At 40.3% G+C, this 27,485-nt stretch overlaps 1 protein-coding gene across 1 annotated transcript; it reads right to left on the bottom strand.

Annotated features, from left to right (window-relative positions):
* Positions 1 to 1,119: 1,119 nt before the first annotated feature.
* psma5 (proteasome 20S subunit alpha 5) lies at positions 1,120 to 26,888 on the bottom strand. The gene is made up of 10 exons (XM_062054759.1): positions 26,782 to 26,888; positions 26,458 to 26,508; positions 22,774 to 22,840; positions 22,213 to 22,339; positions 7,631 to 7,698; positions 7,442 to 7,549; positions 3,601 to 3,659; positions 3,419 to 3,521; positions 3,249 to 3,335; positions 1,120 to 1,447 (listed from the first exon to the last, which is right to left on the bottom strand). The coding sequence occupies exons 2-10, from the start codon at positions 26,484 to 26,486 to the stop codon at positions 1,370 to 1,372; spliced, it is 726 nt and encodes a 241-aa protein (XP_061910743.1). The 5' UTR covers positions 26,487 to 26,508; positions 26,782 to 26,888; the 3' UTR covers positions 1,120 to 1,369.
* Between the last annotated feature and the right edge of the window lie 597 nt (positions 26,889 to 27,485).

The raw sequence follows: 27,485 nt of genomic DNA, 5'->3' as shown, positions 1-27,485 counted from the left end.
ACAAGTCAACTTTTAAAATGATTTTTTTTTTACTTTCTTAACTATTATATTTCAGTTGGTCCCTAATCCCCCATTTATTTTTAGGACAATAAAACGCTGCAAATAAACAGCCTGGTTGTCATGACTCATATGTTGCATTTGTAACAATTATCAGGGAGAACATAATCATGTATTGATGTAAAGATTTAGGTTTAATTTTTGCACAATGCAAGTTGTAGTCATCAAACGACAACACCAGGTAAGCAAAAATGTTAAGTATATTGATGTATTCACCAAATTATAACACATAATTTTGGATTACTATGAATCGTCAACTAAAATTATACTAGTAATTTAGCATTGGTAACCCCTATTTGATCAAGCTGTTTTTGAAAAAAAATCTCAAGGCGTGAAAGCTTTTTACAGAACATACCCATTTTTTCTGCAAAAACGACTGTAATATTTTAGAATTTATTTGTGTCATTTACCTCGAGAGAGGGTTGGTTTCTACTGGAGGCCTTGGTTGTTACTTGAAGGATCTCAAATACAAACTTGAAGTCACATTTTTAGTTAACTGAAGATGCTGAAGATAGAAGCGATAAACGCTCCTGGGTGTATAGAAAAAACACCTAAAATGAAGCCATGCGCAAATTAAATTAAATGCTGATACAGCGTGTTGCAGAATTGTTGAGTTGTGGGTGGAAGTTGAGGCTGAAAATGTAGTAGAATTTCTGACCTTTGACCTATATTTCATGTCTGTCAAGAATGTATGCTCATTTAATTTCTCTTCTATTCTGTGTCCCCGGGTGTGGGACAAAAGTGAATATTAAGTCGTGCCAACCTGTCTACAGAATGTTTTGATTGTTTAAGTATGATTAAGGAATCCAAGGATGTTGCAAAAACAAATGACGCACGAGAAAAAACTGTGACGCACGAACCAACAGATAAAAATGGCAGGAGACCGGGACTCGAGAGAGATTGCTTTTGTGTGTCCTCCGGAGGACGTTGTGTGTCTGCATGGACAGCTCAATCTGACTTGATAATGGGTAAATAAACTTTTTGGACTAAATTCACTTTTGTTGCTGTTTAAGCTCTGGACAATCCACCACACAAATACCTTAAAAAAGACAGTCACTCAGCAATGGAATACAACAGTTTAATTGAAGTACTGAATTGTTAGAAAAAAAATATCCCACCCCTCATTCCTTCTTGCTGCTCTGTACAGATGCTGATAGGCAAGAAGTCTGTTCACATATCACAGACAAACTTCTTATGTAATCCAAAAAAGATCTGAGTGCAGCCAGCAGGATGTGCTGATGGAAAAGTTGCGGTTTTTTGTCGACTTGAGGCCAGGTGCACTTCCTGTCCTCTGCAACCTGCACTGGATGGTCTAAATATCCTTGATGACATCCTCCAGCTCTTCTTTGGAGTACATGTGGAAGGTCTTCCCTGGCTCCACTGTTGCCAGCTACATAACACACACACAGAGAATTGGACTTATCCATTAGATTCAAAAATAGGCTTGTCAAATCATTAACATTTTTAATCAGATGAATCAATTTTTAAATAAATCAGGAGCACCATTTGCAACCATATCTGAAATGTGATTTTTTTCTGTATTGTACCAAAAAGACACAAAATTAGATAATATTGAGGGCAACACAGAGTGTAGTGGTTAGCACGCCTTCCTCACAGTCAGGAGATTAGTCGACATTATCGACAAAAATGTGTCGACAGAGATTTTATATTGTCAACACATCGCTAAAGTACACTATGATTGATATACCGCAACAGAGTTACTGTATTTTTCAGACTATAAGCCGCTATTTTTTCCCCCATGCTTTGCACCCTGCGGCCAATAAAACTGTGCGGCTGATTTATGGATTTTTCTTCACTAACGGCCATAGTGTTTTGTGTTCAACAAATAGTTTTCATATAACACCGACAGAGATGCTAAAAAGGTGTGTTATTGTTTGTGCTATGGCGACATCTTTTGGACGAGTTCGCTCACTGCAGGTGCTTGAACCGGAAGTGTAACTGTCCATAGCGTTTCTGCTCGAAAGGATTCTTCATTCATCACGCCAAGCAACATTTGTTAGTTTTACAATATAACTAAAACAATTATTTCTTACTAAACCGTCCCATGTGTGATGTCTGTAGGAGTGTTTTCATGCATATTAGTACATGCTATCGTAATGTAATCAAGCTAGCGTCGTTGGCATTGGCTAATATGCTAACACGTTTACAAGTGTCTGTGTTAGTATTATTAACTTACAATGGTTGTCTTTTTGTATTGTTTCAGTTTCACAAATTCACCAAAACGTCACCGTGGAGTTATTGAGTGTGTTTAGCTGATTGGAGAGCTAGCTTCCGCAGCTATTGGGTCCATGACGATGACTTCCGTTTTGTTTGATCAGCCATTTTACTGCCGTGTTACAGACACCGTTTGGAAACAATTAAAGTACGTAAATAAACATTTACAGAATAATGCATGTTGATGACACATTCTAGCGGTGTACCGCAAATCTGACAGCAAAAAGAAAACGACTGCGGCCTCAATACACTGAAACGCCCTCGGGAGCGGCTAACGCCCCTTCACAGTCTAAATCAATAATCCTCACCTATGCGGCGGCAAACAAAGTATTTTTCCTACAAGTGTTATTATCATTGGATGTTGAGGAATAGCTAAACAAGCTACATTACACACCGCAGCTGGATACAATAAGCCATGCTAACCGCTAAGTCCTTGGACACAGGAGGGCTTTAAGGGCAAAAACCAAAAGATTTAAATGAGAGCCAACAGTAAGAAAAAAAATGCATATTTAATTGATATTGTTACACCACCATCATGTGTCTTTGTCTGATTATAATTGTGATCAAAAATGTAATTGTTGAACATTTGATGTAACAATATCAGCATTGGTACAGTATGACCAATTCTGCACCTGTAACTACTTGGTATTGGATCCATACCCTAATTTATAGTATTGTCCAAAATTAATGTAAAACAGAATGAGTACTTATTACATTTTAACAGAAGTGTAGCAAGAATTCCCAAGTATATTCATAAGTTTTGAGAAAATACAACTGGAAATGACACAATATGTTATGTCAGCAGCCAAATAAGGAACTCCTTTTGAAACATAGCAAGTAATATATTGTGATGTATATCGTTGTGGCAGGGGGCTGCAATGTGTATTGCAATATAGAATTTAGTCTGTAATGACATCTAAGTAAATATGGTCCTGATATGTAAACAATGCACGCACCTCGATGTTGGTGGCGTTGAGTTTTTCCTCCATCACCTGCTTCAGGATGGTGAGAGACGACTTGATGGCATTTTTTAGCGTCATGGACTGTAAGTTGCCAAGGGAAAGAAAAACAAAGACAAAATCAATTGGCTTGGTCGAGGGCAAGGTGGCTGCTGACAAGCTCTGACCTTGTGGTAGACCTCTTGGAGGGAACTCTGTGCGCCCTCCGAAGCTGAGCCGATGGCCCGAGCATCACACTGCACAAAGGTTCCTGAAGGGTCCATGTGATACCTGGATCCATAGAACAAACACTGAACACACCTTTGCTGTGACATCTACAGAAGTCTGCACAATACTTCCTGTGACGTACAGCTGGGGGCCTTTTTCATCCACTCCTCCAAAAAGAAGTGCCACTCCGAATGGTCGACTCTGTGGAGGTGACAGATGAATTTAAAGGACTTAATATACAAATGAACACATCTGACTACAGGGCTCGAAAGGGCACGTGATTTCACAATGTCTTGTGGGTGCCGGGGAGCCATTTTTGCTGGACGTACGTTTCGTTGAGACGGCTGTACTGTACCAGCGGTAATGTGGTAAACTGTATTAAAATGGATCGTCCAAAATAAAAAAAATTATGGGACCGTACCGAGACAAACTACCTTATTCCAAAGGCTTGCTACCTGGAAAAAATAAGTAAAATTGATGGAATTGGTCCATATCAGTACGTCCAACAGACAAGGTATTTGAGTAAGGTGCCGCCATTGAGGAAGTCAAACTTGTATATATATGTCGTCAACACAGTCAGTTTTTATACCGGTGAAGAATCTCAGAATGCAGTGTGTTTCAGCTCATTGTCCTCCGTTCAAATTGCGTGTAATCTACGGCTTCCATCTTTTATGTTCGAGATGGAGTGAGAGTGCCCAGCCTCATTTCATGAGCAGCGGTCCCTGAAAAAACAAGCTCATTGTTACTTTGAAAAAGTTTGATCACTGTGCTACTTCTCCAAAAATAATACTTATTCATTTGTGTGCTTACCAAAGACTAAAAGTAAACAGGCAACATGCTTTTTTACAAAATACAGTGTGTGGCTAGCTTGGCTAAAGCTAAAGTCCTACTAGATACTACGTGTGAAACAGGATAAAACATGCTTTAATTCAAACTTACTAGTGTGAAAATGTAAACAGACCAACATGTTCCAGGTGCAGTGATGGGCAGTAACAAGCTACATGTAGCTAAGCTACGTAGCTTAACTAAATTTTTCGGTAGCTATGCTACTTTTTTAACGAGTCGCTTTTCCTGTAGCTTAGCTACTTTTGGAGCCATGTAGCGAGGTAGCTTACATCATAGCAACAAGCTACAAAGAGAGAAAATGGACTGCAAATTCAAGCCAAATAAAAATATGTAGAAAATCCAATGACCTGGATGAATGAGAACATCCATACATACGGAGACCATCCATGATGAGCCACAATTGGCTAAGGTTAGGGCCAAACATTACGGACTGGCCAATCAGAGGCAAGATAAGGCGGTTCATCGAAACCAGAAAGCAAAATCATAACATACACTCATGTCACATGACGACGAGGGAGTCAGAGACAGAGGGATGTTTCAAGCTGACCACTCAACAAAAAAAGAAACATATTTGAAAATGTCAAGAATGTTCTCCCACAGATTAGATTTTCCTTCAGTGATGAAGATGACGTGCAGGAAACCCACAATAATGTGTGTCCTTGGCCATATTCAGACATGTATGCGTTTAGAGAAAACAACGCCCAAAACCTTAGTTTTTAGTTGTTTACTCTGTAAACCAAAATCATAACTGCTCTTTTCATCTAAGACGTGGAACACAAATTTAGGAACACACATTAAGGTGACTTGACTTCATGAAAAGTTTTACTGCACATAACCATTACCAACTGTTCCCAAACAACACACAAGTAATTGTTGTTTTTTTTGTCAAGATATAGATAGATGCTGTTTTTTACTTTATGTAGAGAAAATTAATAACATTATACGGGTGGGCCAAAGAAAAGGCAAACTAAATAAATACATACAGTGGGGTGTTGGGACCCCTAGAGGTAGTTGTAGGGTGTACCCAGCTAAATGACAGACAGTTAAAGGCCTACTGAAATGAATTTTTTTTATTTAAACGGGGATAGCAGATCAATTCTATGTGTCATACTTGATAATTTCGCGATATTGCCATATTTTTGCTGAAAAGATTTAGTATAGAACGACGATAAAGTTTGCAACTTTTGGTCTCTGATAAAAAAAAGCCTTGCCCCTACCCGAAGTAGCGTGACGTAGTCAGTTGTTCGCCTCCTCATATTTTCCTATTGTTTTCAACGCAGCTAGAGCGATTCGGACCGAGAAAGCGACGATTACCCCATTAATTTGAGCGAGGATGAGAGATTCGTGGATGAGGAACGTTAGAGTGACGGACTAGAATGCAGTGCAAGACATATCTTTTTTCGCTCTGACCGTAACTTAGGTACAAGCTGGCTCATTGGATTCCACACTCTCTCCTTTTTATATTGTGGATCACGGATTTGTATTTTAAACCACCACGGATACTATATCCTCTTGAAAATGAGAGTCGAGAACGCGAAATGGACATTCACAGTGACTTTTATCTCCACGACAATACATCGGCGAAGCTCTTTAGCTACTGAGCTAATGTGATAGCATCTGGCTCAAATGCAGATAGAAACAAAATAAATAAATCCCTGACTGGAAGGATAGACAGAAGATCAACAAAACTATTAAACCATGTACATGTAACTACACGGTTAATAATTCTCAGCCTGGCAAAGCTTAACAATGCTGTTGCTAACGATGCTGAAGCTAACTTAGCAACCGGACCTCACAGAGCTATGATAAAAACATTAGCGCTCCACCTACGCCAGCCAGCCCTCATCTGCTCATCAACACCCGTGCTCACCTGCGTTCCAGCGATCGACGGCGCGACGAAGGACTTCACCCGATCACAGATGTGGTTGGCGGCTAGCGTCGGCTAGCGCGTCTGCTATCCAAGTAAGTCCTCCTTGTGTTGCTACAGCCAGCCGCTAATACACCGATCCCACCTACAACTTTCTTCTTTGCAGTCTCCATTGTTCATTAAACAAATTGCAAAAGATTCACCAACACAGATGTCCAGAAGACTGTGGAATTATGAAATGAAAACAGAGCTATTTTGTATTGGCTTCAATGGGCTACCGATACTCCTGTTTCACTGGCTACGTCACGCGCATACGTCATCATCCAAAGGCGTTTTCAACCGGAAGTTTAGCGGGAAATTTAAAATTGCACTTTATAAGTTAACCCGGCCGTATTGGCATGTGTTGCAATGTTAAGATTTCATCATTGATATATAAACTATCAGACTGCGTGGTCGGTAGTAGTGGGTTTCAGTAGGCCTTTAATAGTAATATTTGTACACTCTCAGTTACATTAACATTGATATTATACATGTGGGCCCATAGATAGAAAAGTTGTTAAATGTGGCTTTGATGTAGCTAGCTAGCTTTGCCGTGTAGCTTGTAGTGTAGCTTGCTACCGTTCCCCTGTAGCTTAGCTACATTTAATGGAGAGTAACTTGTAGCTTAGATTACTACATGTTCCAAGTAGCTTGCCCATCACTGAGCAGGTGATGGCATTAAAAGTCACGTTTAATTGTCTCCGGCTGCTTTCCAGGCTATTCGCAGTCTCTTATACCAAAGACTATAAAAATGGGACCCGTTTCCCTCCCTGCTTGGCACTCAGCATCAAGGGTTGGAGTTGGGGGTTAAATCACCAAAATGATTCCCGGGCGCGGCGCCGCTGCTGCCCACTGCTCCCCAAGGGGATGGGTCAAATGCAGAGGACAAATTTCACCACATCTAGTGTGTGTGTGACAATCATTGGTACTTTAATCTTTAATCTTTATTAGCTTCATAACCCGACTTCCTTCGGCTTTGCGTTCATGCTGGAAATGAGAAAAATCTCACAATTTCCCCCCCCCCGAGGCGATCATGACCACGGTTATGGAAGTTAATGATGCTGCACGTTTGCACTGCGTTTTTAACTTGTTAAAGAAAAAAACACAACTTCTTGTATTAAACCATGTAAATAGGCGATTCAGAGTCCATCAAGACCCACAATGCAATGTGTTCCCACCTCACACTTCCAGGCCCTGTAGGAAAAGTGAGGAGATGAGCACAGCCACTGACCATCGCTCCGGGGTCGGCGTCCTCTTCTCCAAATTGCAGTGCCAGGTTGGACACAGCCTGGGTCACGCTCTCCACCGTCATGGTCTCGTTGTAAGTGAACCAGTGGTTCTGTGGACGAGCACATTAGGTGGGCTTCAATGCAGATCACACATAAATAAAAAGAAAAGGAACCTTTGACACCATCCACACCTGTGTTTCCACTCGGGCTTTGTCAATTAGAGTCTTGGCATCAGCTATCAAGCCACTCATTGCACAACCTTTGAAAACAGAAAAGCAACCGCCTGATTAGTATTGCAAATAAACCTTAGTTGAAGGTGACATTAAATCAAAACCTAACATTCTGATCCCAAAGATACTATTTCTTCAAGGACTAACATTAGGCTAACAATAAGAAAGACAAAGAGAGAACAGTCGGATCTTAAAGGCCGAAGAATAACAACATTTTCTGACTTCTAAGCATAGAGTAATAGCATAGTGGCATTGCTTTTTTGCAAGTAAAACTGATAAATTGGAGATCACCAAATTTACACAATTTAAAATCCTACCAACTGTAAGTCGCTCCGGAGTATACGTCGCACCGGCCGAAAATGCACAATAAAGAAGGAAAAAAACATATATACGTCGCACTCGAGTATAAGTCGCATTTTTGGGGGAAATTTATTTTAAAAAATCCAACACCAAGAATAGACATTTGAAAGGCAATTTATGATTAGGGCTCAAAGATAACAATGTATCTATAAGAGTTTCCGGAGGACGATTCGGAAAGTGTGGGAACTGTTTCTTTACAAAGTCCCTCGCCTGAAAAAAACGAAAAAGGTGGGAGTTCGGCAGATCGTATTTGGAAGAGAGTTCAGTGAAGGATGAGAACACTCCGTCTGCATAGAGGTCTTTCACAGTGGTGATACCATGATCGTGCCAAGTCATGAATGCGGGGTCAGTACGGGAAGATTTAAATAATTGGTTTTTAAGTAGCGGGGTCAATATAGATGGGCCCTGAAAACCCAAGTGTTTACGTAGCTGGTTCCATATAGAACCTTTATTTAACCAGATAAGAAAACCCATTGAGATCAAGATCTCTTTCACAAGGGTGACCTGGCCAAGAGGTCAACAGCACATGTCACAGAGCAGTTTCAAAATAAATACATTAAGACATACATTTTAAAATACATAAGAGAAGTGTAAAACAACAGAGATTTACATCTTTAAAAACACAGGCACTGTGCAAACGTCTCTCGCTGTTTGTCCCTCAGGACAGAACGGAAGGCTCCAAATGGAAGTAGTTCTGTAAGTTTCAGTTTCGTCTGCAATTCATTCCATGCCATAGGGGCAGCAATGCCAAAAGCTCTTTTGCCAAATTCAGTCCGTACATGAGGAACAGTTAAAACATACAAATTGTTAGAACGTAATGCGTAAGAGCTGCTTTTTCTTTGTAACAGAGTACACAAGTATGGAGGTATTAAACCTAAAAGAGCCTTATAAATTAAAGTCAGCCAATGTGTGTATCTGCGTGCACTCAATGAAGATAAGTCTGACTTCATATACAGTTGACAATGGTGGGTGAGACTACGACAGCCAGTAACAAATCTTAGTGCTGAATGAAAAACAGTGTCCAAGGACTGGAGGCATTTAGATGAAGCACTAAAATAAAGCACGTCTCCATAATCAATTACAGGCAAGATAGTTGCTGTCACCAATTTCTTTCTGACTTTAAGAGAGAAGCAGTTTTTATTTCTAAAAAAGAAACCAAGCTTCACCCTAAGCTTAGAGACCAAGTTGTTAATATGGGCTTTAAATGAAAGCTCCTGATCAAGAGTAAAACCCAAGTACTTGTAATTTAAGACCTGCTCTATAGGGTTTCCATTTGATGTTACAATATTTGGAATATTTTCCAGTAGCACCCTTGAATGAGAGAAAACCATTACCTTGCTTTTATCTGTACTTAAAACCAATTTAAGATCAAATAAGCGAGCCTGGATGACATCAAAAGCAGCTTGTAAAAACTCAAAAGCCTGAGTGATGGAGGTTGAACAGCAATAAATAATGGTGTCGTCTGCATAAAAATGGTACATTGCATTTGACAAATTATTACAAAGATTATTTATGTAGATAGAAAATAAAATGGGCCCCAGCACTGAGCCTTGTGGAACGCCTTTGGTAATGTCCAGTAATGAAGAGGTGGTCCCAGCCACCTGTACACATTGTGTTCTGTTGGAGAGATAGTCTGTGAACCAAGCAGCTGCATTTTTAGATAATCCAACGTGATGAAGGGCTTGAATTAACAGACTCTGGTCTACTGTGTCAAATGCTTTTGACAAATCAATAAATAGGGCGACACAATATTTCTTGCCGTCTACAGCCTCGATTAAATCATTGAAGACCTTAAGAGCAGCTGTAATAGTGCTATGCTGTTTTCTAAAACCAGATTGAAATGGAGATAAAATATTGTTTGATTCTAAAAAATCCTCTAGCTGGTTACTGATGATCTTCTCAAGCAATTTTGCTAAAATGCATAATTTAGAAATTGGTCTGTAATTATTTATATTTGTGGGTTCACCCCCTTTTAGCAGGGGAAGAACAAAGGCCGATTTCCAGATTTTTGGAATGCTTTTACTTGTTAGACTTAGGTTAAAAATATGCGAGAGAGGCTCAGCAACAAAATCAGCAGCCAATTTTAAGAAAAAGGGTTCAATTTGGTCAGGTCCTGCTGCTTTAGTTGTGTCCAGGCTCTTTAGTGCACTGTTTACCTCGGATATTGATACAGGTGTGAACTCAAAAGTGCAGGTGCTGCGTCTATTTACAGCCTGTGGTGTATTTGGTATATTAACATTAGTTAAACCAACATTTGACAATTGAGGATTCAACGACTCAAACAAGGATCCGGCAGAAACAAAATACTCATTAAAACAATTTGATATAGTTGTCTTATCAGACAAAGTACCAGATTGAGTAATTAAAGGACTTGGAAAGTAATTTGTTGTCACATGATTTAAAGAAGCTTTTATGGTTTGCCAAAACTTTTTGGGATCATTTATATGTTTTTTGCATTCATGCAGGTAAAAATCAGACTTGGCCCTCTTAACAAGCGAAGTACATTTATTTATAAGCTGGCGGAAGCTAAGCCAGTCAGCCTCTGTCTTTGTTTTTCGAGCCCTGGCCCAAGCAATGTCTCTCTCTTTGAGAAGGTTTCCAATTGCAGAGGAAAACCAGGGATTATTTCGACCTTTAACTCTAAGTTTTCGAAACGGAGCATGTTTATTGACTATACGTTGAAATTCATTATAAAAGTATTTCAACGCTATCTCAATATCATCAATTAAAGCAACTCTGTTCCACTGAAAGGCAGCTAAATCGTATATAAAAGCTGGGAGGCAAAAGTTTTTAATATTTCTTTTGCATGTAATAGTGGGTTTTGATTTTGGTAGCTTGCAGTTTCTTACAGCTGCAATTGTACAATGGTCACTGAAGTCATTGGCAAACACCCCAGTGCCAGTGTACTTATGGGGAGCGTTGGTTAGAATTAGATAAAGTAAAGATGATTTTGAGGAGTTTTTAGTATTGGGTCGAGTTGGGGAAGTGATTAATTGAGTTAAGTTTAGTGAGTTGCATACAGCTTTAAGGTTATCAGAAGAGGAAGTCAACCAGTCAAAATTTAAATCACCAACCAAGAGAAGTTCATTTTAATGGAGATCGATACAATGGTGTTTGCGCCTTCAAGTTTAAATGGGAAAGGGAGTGATGAGCATAACAAGAATGTAATGAGAAGTGTGGGATCGCCGTTTCAAGGGATACCCAGGCCGGGAGGGTCTGAGAGCCTCCATCCATCCAGTATAGGAGTTTCTGTACGTTAGCCGCCCAATAGTATTGTCTAAAATTGGGGAGTGCAAGCCCTCCTTCAGATTTGGGAGATTGCAGGACCGTGTTGCGGATTCGGGCCGATCCGGCCCCCCATAAAAATTTGGATATTGATTTGTCTAATTTATTGAAAAATGATTTAGTAATAAATATGGGGATATGTTGAAAAAGGTAAAGGAATTTAGGCAGCGTGATCATCTTGATCAGATTGATCCGGCCCGCGAGAGATAATGGTAAAACAGACAAGCGGGCAAAGTTCTTCTCCATCTTTTCAATTAGAGGTAAAAAATTTGCCCGGAGCATATCAGACATAGCCGGAGTAATAAGGATTCCCAAGTAATGAATCCCGTCATGTGCCCATTTGAATGCCGCTAAAGATCGTGGTAACTGTTTAGCTAAGGAATTAATCGGAAACAGCTCACTTTTTTGGTAGTTAAGTTTGTAACCCGAGTGTGTGCCAAACCGCTCCAGAATGTCAAATATTACCGGGAGTGAGCTAGCAGGGTCCGAGATGTACAAGAGCAGGTCGTCCGCATAAAGCGAGACTTTGTGCAACGTATCCGATCGGGTGATACCTTTAAAGCCTGCCTCCGCGCGTAGCCAAAGAGCAAGGGGTTCTATCGCAATAGCAAACAGTAATGGAGACAACGGGCAACCTTGTCTAGTGCCTCTTTTAAGAAAAATTGGGGCGGATAGTGTATTATTTGTACGTACCGAAGCTACTGGGGACGAGTACAAAAGTTTAACCCAGAGAATGAAATCCTCATTAAAACCAAACCGACCCATCACTTCAAATAGATATTCCCATTCAACCCTGTCAAAGGCTTTCTCCGCATCGAGGGATACTACCACCTCCGGGGTCGAGGGGTTTGGCGAATGGATAATGTTTAGGAGGCGCCGAGTGTTGTGTGAGGATTGCCGGCCTAGCATAAAACCTGTTTGATCCAACGAGATGATGGAAGGCATCACCCTTTGGAGCCGGAGAGCGAGAACCTTGGATAGAATTTTTAGATCTACATTTAAGAGCGAATTTGGTCTATAGCTGCTGCAAAGCAGGGGGTCTTTCTCTTTTTTTAGGATGAGAGAAATGGTGGCCCTCGATAAGGTTTCTGGGAGGCGATGCTGCAGAAAAGCTTCATTATACATGTCTCTAAGGGCCGGAGCAAGAACACTGGAGAAAGTTTTGTAATATTCTGCACTAAAGCCATCCGGGCCGGGTGACTTATTGCTCTGTAATGATTTGATGGCTTCTGTAATCTCAATGACACTAATGGGCTGGCCCAGGCCCCTCGCAGCCCCACATTCTATCTGGGGGAATGTTTTATCGCTAAACAGTTCATCTGAGGAAGGGGGGCAGTCTGAGGTATATAATGTTGTATAAAATGCAGCAAATGTTTCATTAATCTTAGCTGGATCAGTATGTAGTTCTCCTGTGTTAGAGCGAATAGACGTGATTAGTCTCGAAGATGCTTCCTCCCTGACCCGGTGGGCTAAGAGCCTGCCAGCTTTTTCCCCAGATTCAAAAAATCGTTGTCTGGATTTGAGCAGTTGTAATTTCGCTCTATTGACAGACATAAGGTCAAAGTCAGTTTGTAGGCGAAGGCGTTCTTTATAGTGTCGGTCTGGGTTTGAAGCATATTTATCGTCAAGATCCTTAATCTTGCGGAGCATTGAAAGGCAATTTAAAATAAATAAAGAATAGTGAACAACGGGCTGAATAAGTGTACGCCATATGACGCACAAATAACCAACTGAGAACGTGCCTGGTATGTTAACGCAACACATCATGGCAAGAGTCATTCAAATAACTATAACACATAGAACATGCTATACCTTTACCAAACAATCTGTCACTCCCGATCGCTAAATCCGATGAAATCTTCCTCCCTCTGGTATGCGCCGCTAGTGTCCTTTCTTTCTGCAGCTCGATCGCCATTTCGTTTTCTGCTGCGTATTTCACTACGTCCAGCTTGTAATCTGCAGTATATGATTTCCTTTTCGGTGCCATTTTTTGTTCAGTTTTTATAAGTTACTGCCAATGTAGAAATGATCCATTTTAATAGCTGTGGCAGTAGCATATAGCATATAGCAGTTAGCATCCTATGACCCACAATGCACTTCTGCCATGACCCGCCGCCGCCGAATTCTTATTGGTTGACGTGTGTGTGAGGATTGCTGACATTTTGCTTCGTCTCTTCCGTGAATTAGATAAATAATATTATTTGATATTTTACGGTTAAGATTTAATAATTTCACACATAAGTCGCTCCAGAGTATATGTCGCACCCACGGCCAAACTATGAAAAAAACTGCGATTTATAATTCGAAAAATACGGTACTCTAGAAAAAAAATAGGCCTAAAAAGGTCAAGCAAAACATAAAAGGCCAGGCGTGACGTCACATGCTCAGATGGTTATGTTTATGATTCGTAGTTCGACAAAAAGGTACAGGACGTAGTTATATATATATATATAGATTAAATAAAACACTTTTTGGGGCGTAATTTAATGAAAGCAAATTAATTGTCCAGTCATGGTAATTCAACATGAAAATTATCTATTTAATGTACACTTATTATCAGAGGTGGGATCAAGTCATTGTTTTGCAAGTCACAAGTAAGTCTCAAGTCTTTGCCCTCAAGTCTCGAGTCAAGACCCGAGTCAAGTGGAAAGTCTCAAGTCAAGTCCCGAGTCAAGTGGAAAGTCTCAAGTCAAGTCCCAAGTCCTGCATTTTGAGTTTCAAGTCCTTTTAACCACAGACTAATATGTACACAGATTGCGTATGCTTTTAAAACGCTGTATTTATTTATTAAAACAAGTGCATTTGAAATTGCAGGAAAAAAAATAGTGCTGACATTGCACTTCATAATAGCACTATTAACCAGTCAATTTAAACATTTAACTCATTTCTTTACAGCATGGGTCTCAAACTCAATTTACCTGGGGGCCACTGGATGCAGAAACTGGGTGAGGCTAGGCCGCAAGAAAATATTTCTTAAAAAAACCTAACATGCACTTTTTAAGGAATTTACCTCTTTGAATGGCTATCCCACCTTAGCAAAATACTTGCCAACCCTCCCGATTTTTCCGGGAGACTCCCGAATTTCAGTGCCCCTCCCGACAATCTCCCGGGGCAACCATTCTCCCGAATTTGTCCCGATTTTCACCCGGACAACAATATTACGTGCGTGCCGTGATAGCACTGCCTTTAAAGGCCTACTGAAACCCACTACTACCGACCACGCAGTCTGATAGTTTATATATCAATGATGAAATCTTAACATTGCAACACATGCCAATACGGCCGGGTTAACTTACAAAGTGCAATTTTAAATTTCCCGCTAAACTTCCGGTTGAAAACTCCTTTGGAGGATGACGTATGCGCGTGACATAGTCAGTGAAACAGAGGTATAGCTCCCCCATTGAAGCCAATACAAACTAGCTCTGTTTTCATCTCATTATTCCACAGTATTCTGGACATCTGTGTTGGTGAATCTGTTGCAATTTGTTCATTGCATTACGGAGAAAGAAGCTGAGTAAGCAAAGAAGAAAGTTGTCGGTGCGAAGCGGAGTATTTTGCGAGGGAAGTCAGCAACACAACACAGCCGGTGTTTCATTGTTTACATTCCGAAAGATGCAGTCAAGATCGAAGAACTCGGACAACAGAGACTCTTACCAGGAGGACTTTGACTTCGATACACAGACGCCTGTAGAGAACTGGGACAACACAGACTCTTACCAGGATTACTTTGATTTGGATACACAGACGCAGACGCCGTACCGTGAGTACGCAGCTGCGCTTCCAAACATTTGATCGCTTGCCCGTACGTGCGTGTCACGTACGTAACTTTGGTTAAATATATAAGCTTTATGAACCTTGGGTTAGGTGAACGGTCCTTTGGGCTGAGTGAGTGTGTGTGTTGTGCAGGTGTTTGAATTGTATTGGCGGGTTATATGGACGGGAGCTAGGAGCTAGCATAACAAATACCTAGGTGTTTTTATGCGGGATTAATTTGTGGCATATTAAATATAAGCCTGGTTGTGTTGTGGCTAATAGAGTATATATATGTCTTGTGTTTATTTACTGTTATAGTCATTCCCAGCTGATTATCAGGTCCCACCCGCGCGCTTCCAAACATTTGATCGCTTGCCCGTACGTGCGTGTCACGTACGTAACTTTGGTTAAATATATAAGCTTTATGAACCTTGGGTTAGGTGAACGGTCCTTTGGGCTGAGTGAGTGTGTGTGTTGTGCAGGTGTTTGAATTGTATTGGCGGGTTATATGGACGGGAGCTAGGAGCTAGCATAACAAATACCTAGGTGTTTTTATGCGGGATTAATTTGTGGCATATTAAATATAAGCCTGGTTGTGTTGTGGCTAATAGAGTATATATATGTCTTGTGTTTATTTACTGTTGTAGTCATTCCCAGCTGGATATCAGGTCACCCCCGTTCTCACAGCATCTTCCCTATCTGAATCGCTTCCATTCCCCACTAGTCCTTCACTTAATAATAATAATAATAATAATGAATTGCATTTGTTACGCTCTTTACATTTGTTAAAATCTCAAAGTGCTACAAAGTATTAAAAATAAAAATAGAAAGTAAGAATATATAGTAAAAAAATTAAAATAGAAATGAATCATGACACACACTAGATAAAACAGAAACATAGATAAAGTAGAAATAAGAGCTTGAAAGCACTGGATAAAAAACAGATAAGCAAGCAGTGCATTTAAAAACAAGAAGGCAGAGAAATTAGATAAAAGCTGTGCTAAAAAGGTGGGTTTTTAGTCCCTTCTTAAAATGGTCGACCGACTGTGGTGCTCTAAGATGGTCGGGGAGAGCGTTCCAAAGTTCGGGAGCGGTCGAGCAGAAAGCCCGGCGGCCCATTGATTGTAGCTTTGTCCTGATGGGTTTGAGGAGGTTAGTGTTTGAGGAGCGGAGGCTGCGGGTAGGGGGTTGAGGGGAAACTAGGTCCTTGAGGTAGGAGGGGGCGTTGCCGTAGATGCATTGGTGAGTGAGTAGGTTGATCTTAAATTGGGTCCGGGATGCGATAGGGAGCCAGTGGAGTGATTTGAGGATAGGTGTGATATGATCACGCCTGCGCACTCTCGTCAGGATCCTCGCTGCGCTGTTTTGAATGTACTGGAGCTTTTTGATGCTCTTTTTTGGGACCCTGACGAGAAGTGCGTTGCAGTAATCAAGCCTGGAGGAGATGAAGGCATGGACGAGTCTTTCAGTGTCGGCTGGGGTGAGTGAGGGGCGGAGTCTTGAGATGTTGCGGAGGTGAAAGAAAGAGGTTCTGCGCAGATAGTTGATGTGGGCTTCAAAGTTCAGGTGGGGGTCCATTTTCACTCCCAGGTTGCACTTTCCTCATCCACAAATCTTTCATCCTCGCTCAAATTAATGGGGAAATCGTCGCTTTCTCGGTCCGAATCGCTCTCACTTCTGGCCGCCATCACTGTAAACTATAGGGAACTTTGCGGAAATGTTCAACTGACTACGTCACGCTACTTCCGGTAGGGGCAAGGCTTTTTTTTGTCAGATACCAAAAGTTGCGATCTTTATCGTCGTTGTTCTCTACTAAATCCAAAAATATGGCAATATCGCGAAACGATCAAGTATGACACATAGAATAGATCTGCTATCCCCGTTTAAATAAAAACAATTCATTTCAGAAGGCCTTTAACGTCCTCTACAACCAGTCGTCGCATCCGCTTTTTCTCCATACAAACAGCGTAACGGCCCAGTCACATGTTGTATGAGGCTTTTGCATACACACGTAAGTGACTGCAAGACATACTTGATCAACAGCGATACAGGTCACACTGAGGGTGGACGTATAAACAACTTTATCACTGTTACAAATACAAAGCCCGTTTCCATATGAGTTGGGAAATTGTGTTAGATGTAAATATAAACGGAATACAATGATTTGCAAATCATTTTCAACCCATATTCAGTTGAAAATGCTACAAAGACAACATATTTGATGTTCAAACTGATAAACTTTTTTGTGTGTGCAAATAATCATTAACTTTAGAATTTGATGCCAGCAACACATGACAAAGAAGTTGGGAAAGGTGGCAATAAATACTGATAAAGTTGAGGAATACTCATCAAACACTTATTTGGAACATCCCACAGGTGAACAGGCAAATTGGGAACAGGTGGGTGCCATGATTGGGTATAAAAGTAGATTCCATGAAATGCTCTGTCATTCACAAACAAGGATGGGGCGAGGGTCACCACTTTGTCAACAAATGCGTGAGCAAATTGTTGAACAGTTTAAGAAAAACCTTTCTCAACAAGCTATTGCAAGGAATTTAGGGATTTCACCATCTACGGTCCGTAATATCATCAAAGGGTTCAGAGAATCTGGAGAAATCACTGCACGTAAGCAGCTAAGCCTGTGACCTTCGATCCCTCAAGCTGTACTGCATCAACAAGCGACATCAGTGTGTAAAGGATATCACCACATGGGCTCAGGAGCACTTCAGAACCCCACTGTCAGTAACTACAGTTGGTTGCTACATCTGTAAGTGCAAGTTAAAACTCTCTTATGCAAGGCGAAAACCATTTATCAACGACACCCAGAAACGCCGTCGGCTTCGCTGGGCCTGAGCTCATCTAAGATGGACTGATACAAAGTAGAAAAGTGTTCTGTGGTCTGACGAGTCCACATTTCAAATTGTTTTTGGAAACTGTGGACGTCATGTCCTCTGGACCAAAGAGGAAAAGAACCATCCGGATTGTTATAGGCGCAAAGTTGAAAAGCCAGCATCTTTGATGGTATGGGGGTGTATTAGTGCCCAAGACATGGGTAACTTACACATCTGTGAAGGCGCCATTAATGCTGAAAGGTACATACAGGTTTTGGAGCAACATATGTTGCCATCCAAGCAACGTTACCAAGGACGCCCCTGCTTATTTCAGCAAGACAATGCCAAGCCACGTGTTACATCAACGTGGCTTCAAAGTAAAAGAGTGCGGGTACTAGACTGGCCTGCCTGTAGTCCAGACCTGTCTCCCATTGAAAATGTGTGGCGCATTATGAAGACTAAAATACCACAACGGAGACCCCCGGACTGTTGAACAACTTAAGCTGTACATCAAGCAAGAATGGGAAAGAATTCCACCTGAGAAGCTTAAAAAATGTGTCTCCTCAGTTCCCAAACGTTTACTGAGTGTTGTTAAAAGGAAAGGCCATGTAACACAGTGGTGAACATGCCCTTTCCAAACTACTTTGGCACGTGTTGCAGCCATGGAATTCTAAGTTAATTATTATTTGCAAAAAAAAATTAAAAGTTTATGAGTTTGAACATCAAATATCTTGTCTTTGTAGTGCATTCAATTGAATATGGTTGAAAAGGATTTGCAAATCATTGTATTGCGTTTATATTTACATCTAACACAATTTCCCAACTCATATGAAAACGGGGTTTGTATGCGCCACACTGTGAACCCACACCAAACAAGAATGACAAACACATTTCGGGAGAACATCCGCACCGTAAGACAACATAAACACAACAGAACAAATACTCAGAACACCTTGCAGCCTTAACTCTTCCGGGCTACAATATACACCCCCGCTACCACCAAACCCCGCCCACCTCAACCGACGCACGGAGGGGGGAGGGGGGAGATGTGTGGGGGGGCGGGGTTTGGCGGTAGCGGGATGTATATTGTAGCCCGGAAGAGTTAGTGCTGCATGGGATTCTGGGTATTTGTTCTGTTGTGTTTATGTTGTGTTACGGTGGGTTGTTCTCCCGAAATGTGTTTGTCATTCTTATTTGGTGTGGGTTCACAGTGTGGCGCATATTTGTAACAGTGTTAAAGTTGTTTCTACGGCCACCCTCAGTGTGACCTGTGTGGCTGTTGATCAAGTATGTCTTGCGGTCACTTACGTGTGTGTACAGAAGCCAAATACAACATGTGTCTGGGCTGGCACGCTGTTTGTACAGGTTGTAGAGGGCGCTAAAGGCAGTGCCATCACGGCACGCCCTTAATATTGTTGTTTGGGTGAAAATCGGCAGACATTCGAGAGAATGTTTGCCCTGAAATTCGGGAGTCTCCCGGAAAAAATCGGGAGGGTTGGCAAGTATGACGCTGTCAAGCGCCATTCATATAAAACATGCGGGCCGCACTAACATTACATTTTCATATTAAGGTGCGGGCCACAAAATAACGTCTCAGGGATCTCAGGAGTCTCAGACACGCGGGCCAATTGCGGCCCGCGTGTCTGAGACCCCTGCTTTACAGAATAAACACATTTGAAAAAAACAAGTGCAACTGTACTTATTTGCACAAAAGTGTTAACATTGTATTTCCATGGCATATTGCATTGTAACTAGTTCCACAGCAGTTTCTATCCTGTTCTTACCTTATCTCATTGATCTCATCTCATACTGTATGTGTGTTGATGTGTGCGTACACATGAAAAACATAAATACATGAACATAACAATAAACAGGGTTGTACTTTTTAGATGTCAAGGCCCTATGCAATATGTACACATATTCTTAATATAGTATACATTTTAACTGACCTTTATTTGACTATGTTTGTCTTTTTGTAGGTGACCGCCGTCTAACGTTACGTTACTGTGTGTGATACATTGACTAACGTAACGTCATGTGTTATGCAACCCTGCTTAAAAAAAATAACTTGACAAAAAGTATGTATAAGGTAGCGAACTGCAGTGGACGCAACAGATTGCCGTGCTTGCAGTGACATTATAACCACAGACATCTTATAAGTAGATGCATCATTGGCTGCTGTGATGCGAGCAATTTGGCCGCCATCTTGAAGTGGTGATGAGGAGCCGGCGAGCAGCTTAAACTGACAGTTGACAGGTAGAAAACAAAGATGCCGGGCTGGTGTTCAGCGTTTTCCTGCTCAAATGAGCGGACTGTTGAAAATAGGAATCGGGGGATTACTTTTCACAAGTAAGATTTAACATTAACGTACTACTGGTTGTATTTTGTGAAAAGAATAGAGTTGAGAAGGAGCAAAGATCTTCAATATTTGTATGTGAAAATCACAAATAAATCTTCTGGGGGAGGATGACGCCCCTACAGCGGTTTGGTTTACAAACTTTCAGCCCCACCTAAAACAAAATTCACCAGCCGCCACTGATTATGATGCATTCTCATTTTAGGCAAAGTATAAGACAATACTTTCTTAACAGTATAATTGTAACCAGGAATAAGTCTTCAAGTAACAATATTCAAATACTAACATTGTTGGGTAAGACAGAATTTGGTTTTATTCTGAATCCAGTGAAACAGATTGGTGGTGTTAACTGATATAAAGACTTCCAGGTGTTTATATATGTTTATGTTTAAGTATTTGGCAGACGCTTTTATCCAAAGCGACATAAATAAAAAATACATATCAAACAATCACTGTAAACATGATCATTTAAGGGAAGAATGTAATACAAAATATCAATACAAAGTGTCAAGACAGAATAAACTCTCTGCTGCTGCAGTAACAGAGATACAGTCTATAGGTCCCTAAGATATATAGATATCTAATGTATTTATACATTGTTTATGTAGGATATACGCATGTATATATAACCTAATCATATTGTTTCTTCAACTTAAAAATAGCTGACCGTTTTTCCCCCCCTTCTCTGGGATTATATTCCCCGTTTTGATCGCGGACGTCTGGTCACTTATAACATATAAGAATATTCTATTACTGTTAAGCAAACTATGAATAATAATACACGCCAAAACATGTGTCCTTTATCATAGCTACAAGTATGACAAAAAAACACGTGAAAATCAGTGGTATTCAGTGAGGTAACATGAATTAAATGCGCTGACAGTTCATTGCTCCTGCCACATGAATTGCACTGAGTGGAGTGGATCACCACTCCAAGATGGCGGCCCCGCTTCTCGTCAGCGCCAGTAGGCAGTAGCGCTCTATGCTGCGTCTACTTATAAGATGTCTATGGTTATAGCATTAGCAGTGAGTTTACAGCCTCACTGATTTAACTACACAGCAAATAAAAGTCACGTTACTTAGCCAATTAACGTTAGCTTACATTCAAAACTTACACTTCTTTGTGCATCTTCAAAAGTCGAACGAAGTTGGAAGTTGTTGCGTCTCCGTCTGTAATATTCGAACTGCATGTTTTGCATACGGCAATTTGTTTTTGTCGACCAAGTCGTAGTTTGTATACCCGTACGAAACCAACTTTGGCATAATTTTTTTCTCACTGGCGTGTTGTTTGACAATTATTCTTCGTTGGTTTTCCTGCAAATTGATTGGATGAGTGCTGTGGGATGAAAACAACGTAGATCTAATTTGATTGGCTGTTGTACTGACAGCACTCACGCTGACAGGAACAACACGCTGATAGACAGACAGGTACAAAATGAAAGATACGGAGCGCTTCTGAATAACTTTTTAATCTTTGGGTTTTGGGGAAAGTAGCAAGTCATGTCAAGTCAAAAGGCTCAAGTCCAAGTGAAGTCACAAGTAATTGATGTTAAAGTCCAAGTCGAGTTGCAAGTCTCTTTACATTTTGTCAAGTCGAGTCTAAAGTCATCAAATTCATGACTCGAGTCCAAGTCATGTGACTCGACTCCACACCTCTGCTTATTATTGATTAAAAAGCATATCTATCTGTGATTAATCAGGATTAATTTTGAGTTAACAAAATGCGATTAAATATTTCAATCGTTTGACAGCCCTAATTTTTATGTGCAAAATATAAAAATCGCACATCGAATCGTAATTTTGGAGAGAAAAATCGCAATTAGGTTTTTTCCTCCTATTTTTTCAACATTTAAAAAAAACCAAACAGAATCCCAGAATTGATTGTGTTTAACCACATGACCTCAAATCTAGCCATTCAAAGGCATCATGCAGTAACTGAGGGTTGTGCCTCCTCTCACCAATGTGACTGTCGATCTCCACAATCTTCTCAATGCTATTTGGCTCCATCAGCGGAGAAGTGATCCTCTTCTCCACAGCCAGGCACACCCCTTCCGATGTCTGGATACCAATGGCTGTGGACCCAAGCTGGGAAGATGGAAAGAAAGGTTGAAATAATTCAAACTATATAAAGTAATACTTATTAGTGTGAACATTCATCTAAAATCTTGCAAGATTACATACAATATGAATTAATATTAAGCAGTTCTCTCTCTCTCTCTCTCTCTCTCTCTCTCTCTCTCTCTCTGCACTACTTGATGTCCATACCCCCCCCGCCCCCCCTCCACACCCCTGATTGTAAATAATGTAAATAATTCAATGTGATTATCTTGTGTGATGACTGTATTATGATGATAGTATATATCTGTATCATGAATCAATTTAAGTGGACCCCGACTTAAACAAGTTGAAAAACTTATTCGGGTGTTACCATTTAGTGGTCAATTGTACGGAATATGTACTTCACTGTGCAACCTACGAATAAAAGTCTCAATCAATCAATCAATCAAAAGACCACTTACTTTGATAGCCTCAATCGCATATTCCACCTGGAATAATCTTCCTTCAGGAGAGAATGTGTTGACACCTCTGAAAGACATTCATCAATAATGGTGATTATTTGTTTTTTCCTTAAATGTTGTAGTTGTATTCCTATGTTATTATCTTTATTATTATTTGTATTGATCCTACACTATTATTGTTTTTTTGTTGTTGTTGTTGTTACTTTTGATATGGTTATGCCACGGTTTACTTGCTTATTTATTTATGTATTTTTTTTGTGACTTTTTATTTTGTATTGCTTTGCATCTGATCAATTTCTGTGACTTTCCTTTTCTTTTTTAAGTGTGAACGATGGAGAGGTCCTCTGGAGGTGATCTTGGGATCACTTCCTGAGGATCCTTGATGCCGAGGAATGTTCATCCATCTTGCTATGGTCTGGATAGCCTGCTGATCCTGAGCCAGAGCGGGATGGATGGATATATATACAATATCTGGGTATTTTTTCTAATAATGTTTATACTGTAAACCATGAGTTGTTAAAGTTTAAGTGCACCTCTCTCCTCAAGTGTGCATGTGAGTGTGTATAAGTGGATGTGTGCTTGTATGAAGGGTTTGCGTGAGCAAAGTATGACTGTTAAATGCGATTTTAACTGTAAAATTCAATACAAAATATTAGCAAAATAAATAAATAATGGTGATTATTTTTAAATGACCACCATTGCTGAAAATACCCTTCTGTTGTAACATTTCTCATAAGCCGCAGGGTAATATTGAACTCTTTTATTGGCAACAACATGAAAATAGAGTGCAATAGTCAGAAACTTGAACATTGTAATAGTTATACCAAAAGCTATTACAGCAGAAACAAAGCAGAAACGAATGGAACAAGTTTGTGGAGATTTTGACATAGTAAAATGCTATTAACTTAAAAACTGTAAAGGCACAAACAAAAATATTTGTAGCAAAAACTCGCACCGCTCCGCTAGCACCACAGCTAACGTTACCCATGCTGCTACCTCTCTGCTCTGCGAGAGCATATGACGTTGCACGTGCGACAGTATGTGACGTATGTAAGAAGGTGCGCTTGTTTTATGTCTCTGTGCGAAAGCGAGACAAGAAAGAGTGAAAAACGCCTGTAGTCTAATGCCCGCAGCTAAAAGCAACTGCGTGAGAACATACTCGAATATCACGATATAGTAATTTTCTATATCGCACAGAGACAAACCCGCGATATATCGAGTATATTCGATATATCGCCCAGCCCTAATACACACACACATACATATGTATACATACCCAAATGAACAAAGCACAAACGATTGGGACTGTTTTGGGGAGGTGTTGACAAGGTGGGAGACAGGTTATGAATATTTAAACGTTAATAACTGAAAACTAATAGTTTGACATAAAAATAAATTGCAGCACAAACAAAAACAACGAGTTTGGGGAAATGTTGACATAGTTGAGGTCTAGTAATGATTATTGCCACTCACACGTTTACACACAACATAAAACGTTGATAACTTAAAACCTGTAACGGAACAAAAAGTTTTGCCGCACAAACAAACTATTGATTGGTTTGGGGCAATTTTTGACAAGGTGGGAGGCGAGAGCTCGGTGGGGCTGATTATGAATATTGATTGATTGATTGCAACTTTTATTAGTAGATTGCACAGTACAGTACATATTCCATACAATTGACCACTAAATGGTAACACCCAAATAAGTTTTTCAACATGTTTAAGTCGGGGTCCACGTTCATTTACCATGGTACAAATATTTACTATCAGCATAATACAGTCATCACACAAGTTAATCATCAGAGTATATACATTGAATTATTTACAATCGGGGGGTGGGATGAGGACGGGTTTGGGGGGTAGGTTAGGTTGGGTTGCTATCAGCATATTTCAGTCATCAACAATGTTATCATCTGAGAAATGGACATTTTAACAGTGTAGGTCTCACTTCGTAGGATATGTACAGCGAGCGGTGAACATAGTGAGCACAGAAAGCATAAGAACAAGTATATACATTTGATTATTTATAGAGATGTCCGTGAATATCGGACTGCCGATATTATCGACCGATAAATGCTTTAAAATGTAATATCGAAAATTATCTGTATCGGTTTCAAAAAGTAAAATTTATGACTTTTTAAAACGCCGCTGTACGGAGCGGTACACGGACGTAGGGAGAAATAGAGAGCAGTTGCGTCTCCCAGTCAGCAGCCCCTCCCCCATCCCCTCTCCCACACACAACACAGGAGTTGACGACTGCAGCATGAGAGGTTTACTGGCGACGCTTGATGACCTCATCAAACCGCCGCGAGCGGAGCATAACAACAACAAGAGTGTGTTGTTGCCAGTGCTATAGCCTGACTAACAAGCCAGCTCGCTCGGTGACTGACTAACGACATGATTTGGGATTATTTTTAAAGTGTCTCTCACGGATAAAAAACTGGCAATTTGCAATGACTGCAAAAAGTTGGTTATGCGAGGAGGAACCAAGACGTATTCCTTTAATACGAGCAATTTGATCTCCCACCTCTTCAAGTATCATAAGGAGATACACGATGAATACAAGCGGAAGATGGATGAAAATCAAACAGCGAAAAAAAGTAGTACCACACAGTTGTCGCTTAAAGACTCCGCCGAGACACAGCATTTCAGAAGCTCTGACTGACTGGTAGGCCACTTCAAGCACTCACCACTAGCTTGCAGCACATTTGTGTTACTCATACAAACAGATTGAGCCCAGTTTATAATTTCCTGTTATACAGTATACCAGGCAGTCTTGCACTGTCTTGCTATGTTATTGTTTACTTTATGACTCTAGTATACTCTGGACTGAAGCTGTGGGCCTTCATTGTTTTTGTAGCTGTTGTTTTGAGGCATGTTTAAAAATTAAAAAAAATAATGCACTTTGTGAAAGTCAAAGTACCGGTATAGTACTTCCCATAGTTGTAGTGGGTCTCAGGGAGAGCATGTCCCAATATCAAAGCTGCTGTTTTGAGGCATGTTAAAAAAAATAATACACTTTGTGACTTTAATAATAAATATGGCAGTGCCATGTTGGCACTTTTTTCCATAACTTGAGTTGATTTATTTTGGAAAACCTTGTTACATTGCTTAATGCATCCAGCGGGGCATCACAACAAAATTAGGCATAATGTGTTAATTCCACGACTGTATATATCGGTATCGGTTGATATCGGAATCGGTAATTAGGAGTTGGACAATATCGGCAAAAAAGCCATTATCGGACATCTCTAATTACCGGTATTTACAATCCGGGGAGGTGGGATGTGGTGGTGGGGGACACATTAATAACCTTTAAAAAAAATTAACAATAAGACAACAAAATTTGAAGCACAAACGATTGCGAAGTTTGTGTCTATATGGATGAGGTGCGTTGCCAACTTCACACAGCGTACACGGAAAACAAAGATGTCTACTATGAAAGTGAAAGAGCGATGCCATGACATAATAGTTAGCTGCTAACGTTAGCACATGCAACACAGACATATATCTGGAGCCAGAATTAAGCTCAAGTCCGCCACTTGACATGTTTAAAAGTCACAAGCAGCAGTATAAATGACTAAAAACCAGAAACACGCCTGTGTTCCGTGTACTTTATTCACTAGCAATAATAATCACATTAAATGACAAAGCAGATTGTGCTGCAGCGTTGTTTCCACCAACCTGTCATATTCCGATCTCGTCAAGAACATCTTTCAACTTTGAACACAGGATCTACGAATGCAGAAAGGCAAGGACAGAACAATTAATACACAAACACAAATTCACATTGAAGTAGTTGCAGAAAAGTTAGCCGTGACACCCGGCTGGCTAGCGGCGGTATTATGGTGGCGAGCATGCTAGCTGTACCAAAAAACATCATCCTTCCAAATACTTCAACGTTATAGCGACACAATGATATACAAACGATACGGCGTTATTAAAATAAATACAAAATGAGGACGACAAAACATTCGTCGGAGTCATGGAATTGGTGGACTTATTTACCTTGCCGCACAAACCCTTGAATGAGTTCGCTAGTTTGAGGGAATGGTTGATGGTGTAACACTGAAAGGCCACCGTGTGTTTACAAACTGAAAACAAACACCGTTCCGCCTGTTCGAAAGCTCAAATAAATTAAGTTAAATTACAAGCGGTAGAAAATGGACGGAAATTTAAAAAAAATAGGTAAATCAAAGTTTATTAAAGATGCATTTTTACAATTGATGTTTAAAATTACACACCATGAAAATAATGACAGCATAGTTAACGTATGACATGTAAATTATACCAGAAAACGGTGCACTGAACACAACGAGAATATTTAATTGGGTTCGCCTATACATTTTACTTTATATAATTTTAAACTATTTCATTATTTTTAACTACTGATCTAATGCAGCTGCAATTTGAGTACAGTTATATTTTTTGGTTTTGCGCCACACGATGTCGCTGTTTTACATAACATCGGTCAAAATAAAAAAATACATTTAACCCTTTGTGCTCGAAACATTCCTGCAAACTGTGTTTGGAGTTTGCATAGGCGTGAGTTGATAGCAGAGACTGTCGGGAATTTCTTTAGTGATAAAGCAGAAGCCTTTGATCAATGGCAACTTTCATTTTCCTGCCAGCATTAGTCAAATATTCCATCAATACCACAGAGAACATGCCTCACATTCCACAATTTAAAACGTGTTTTGAATGTGTCTGGC

The sequence above is a fragment of the Entelurus aequoreus genome, linkage group LG01, assembly GCF_033978785.1.
Source record: "Entelurus aequoreus isolate RoL-2023_Sb linkage group LG01, RoL_Eaeq_v1.1, whole genome shotgun sequence".
Taxonomy (NCBI): Eukaryota; Metazoa; Chordata; class Actinopteri; order Syngnathiformes; family Syngnathidae; genus Entelurus; species Entelurus aequoreus.
This window is presented reverse-complemented; position numbering and strand designations above follow the sequence as displayed.

What these genes read in the sequence shown, in the direction of transcription:
- psma5 (XM_062054759.1), bottom strand. Translation starts at nt 26,486, where the DNA reads ATGTTCTTGACGAGATCGGAATATGACAG. An exon ending in ACGAGATCGGAATATGACAG is followed by an intron (nt 22,841 to 26,457) that starts GTTGGTGGAAAC and finishes AATGTCTTTCAG; the next exon opens with AGGTGTCAACACATTCTCTC. An exon ending in GGAGATCGACAGTCACATTG is followed by an intron (nt 7,699 to 22,212) that starts GTGAGAGGAGGC and finishes CTGTTTTCAAAG; the next exon opens with GTTGTGCAATGAGTGGCTTG.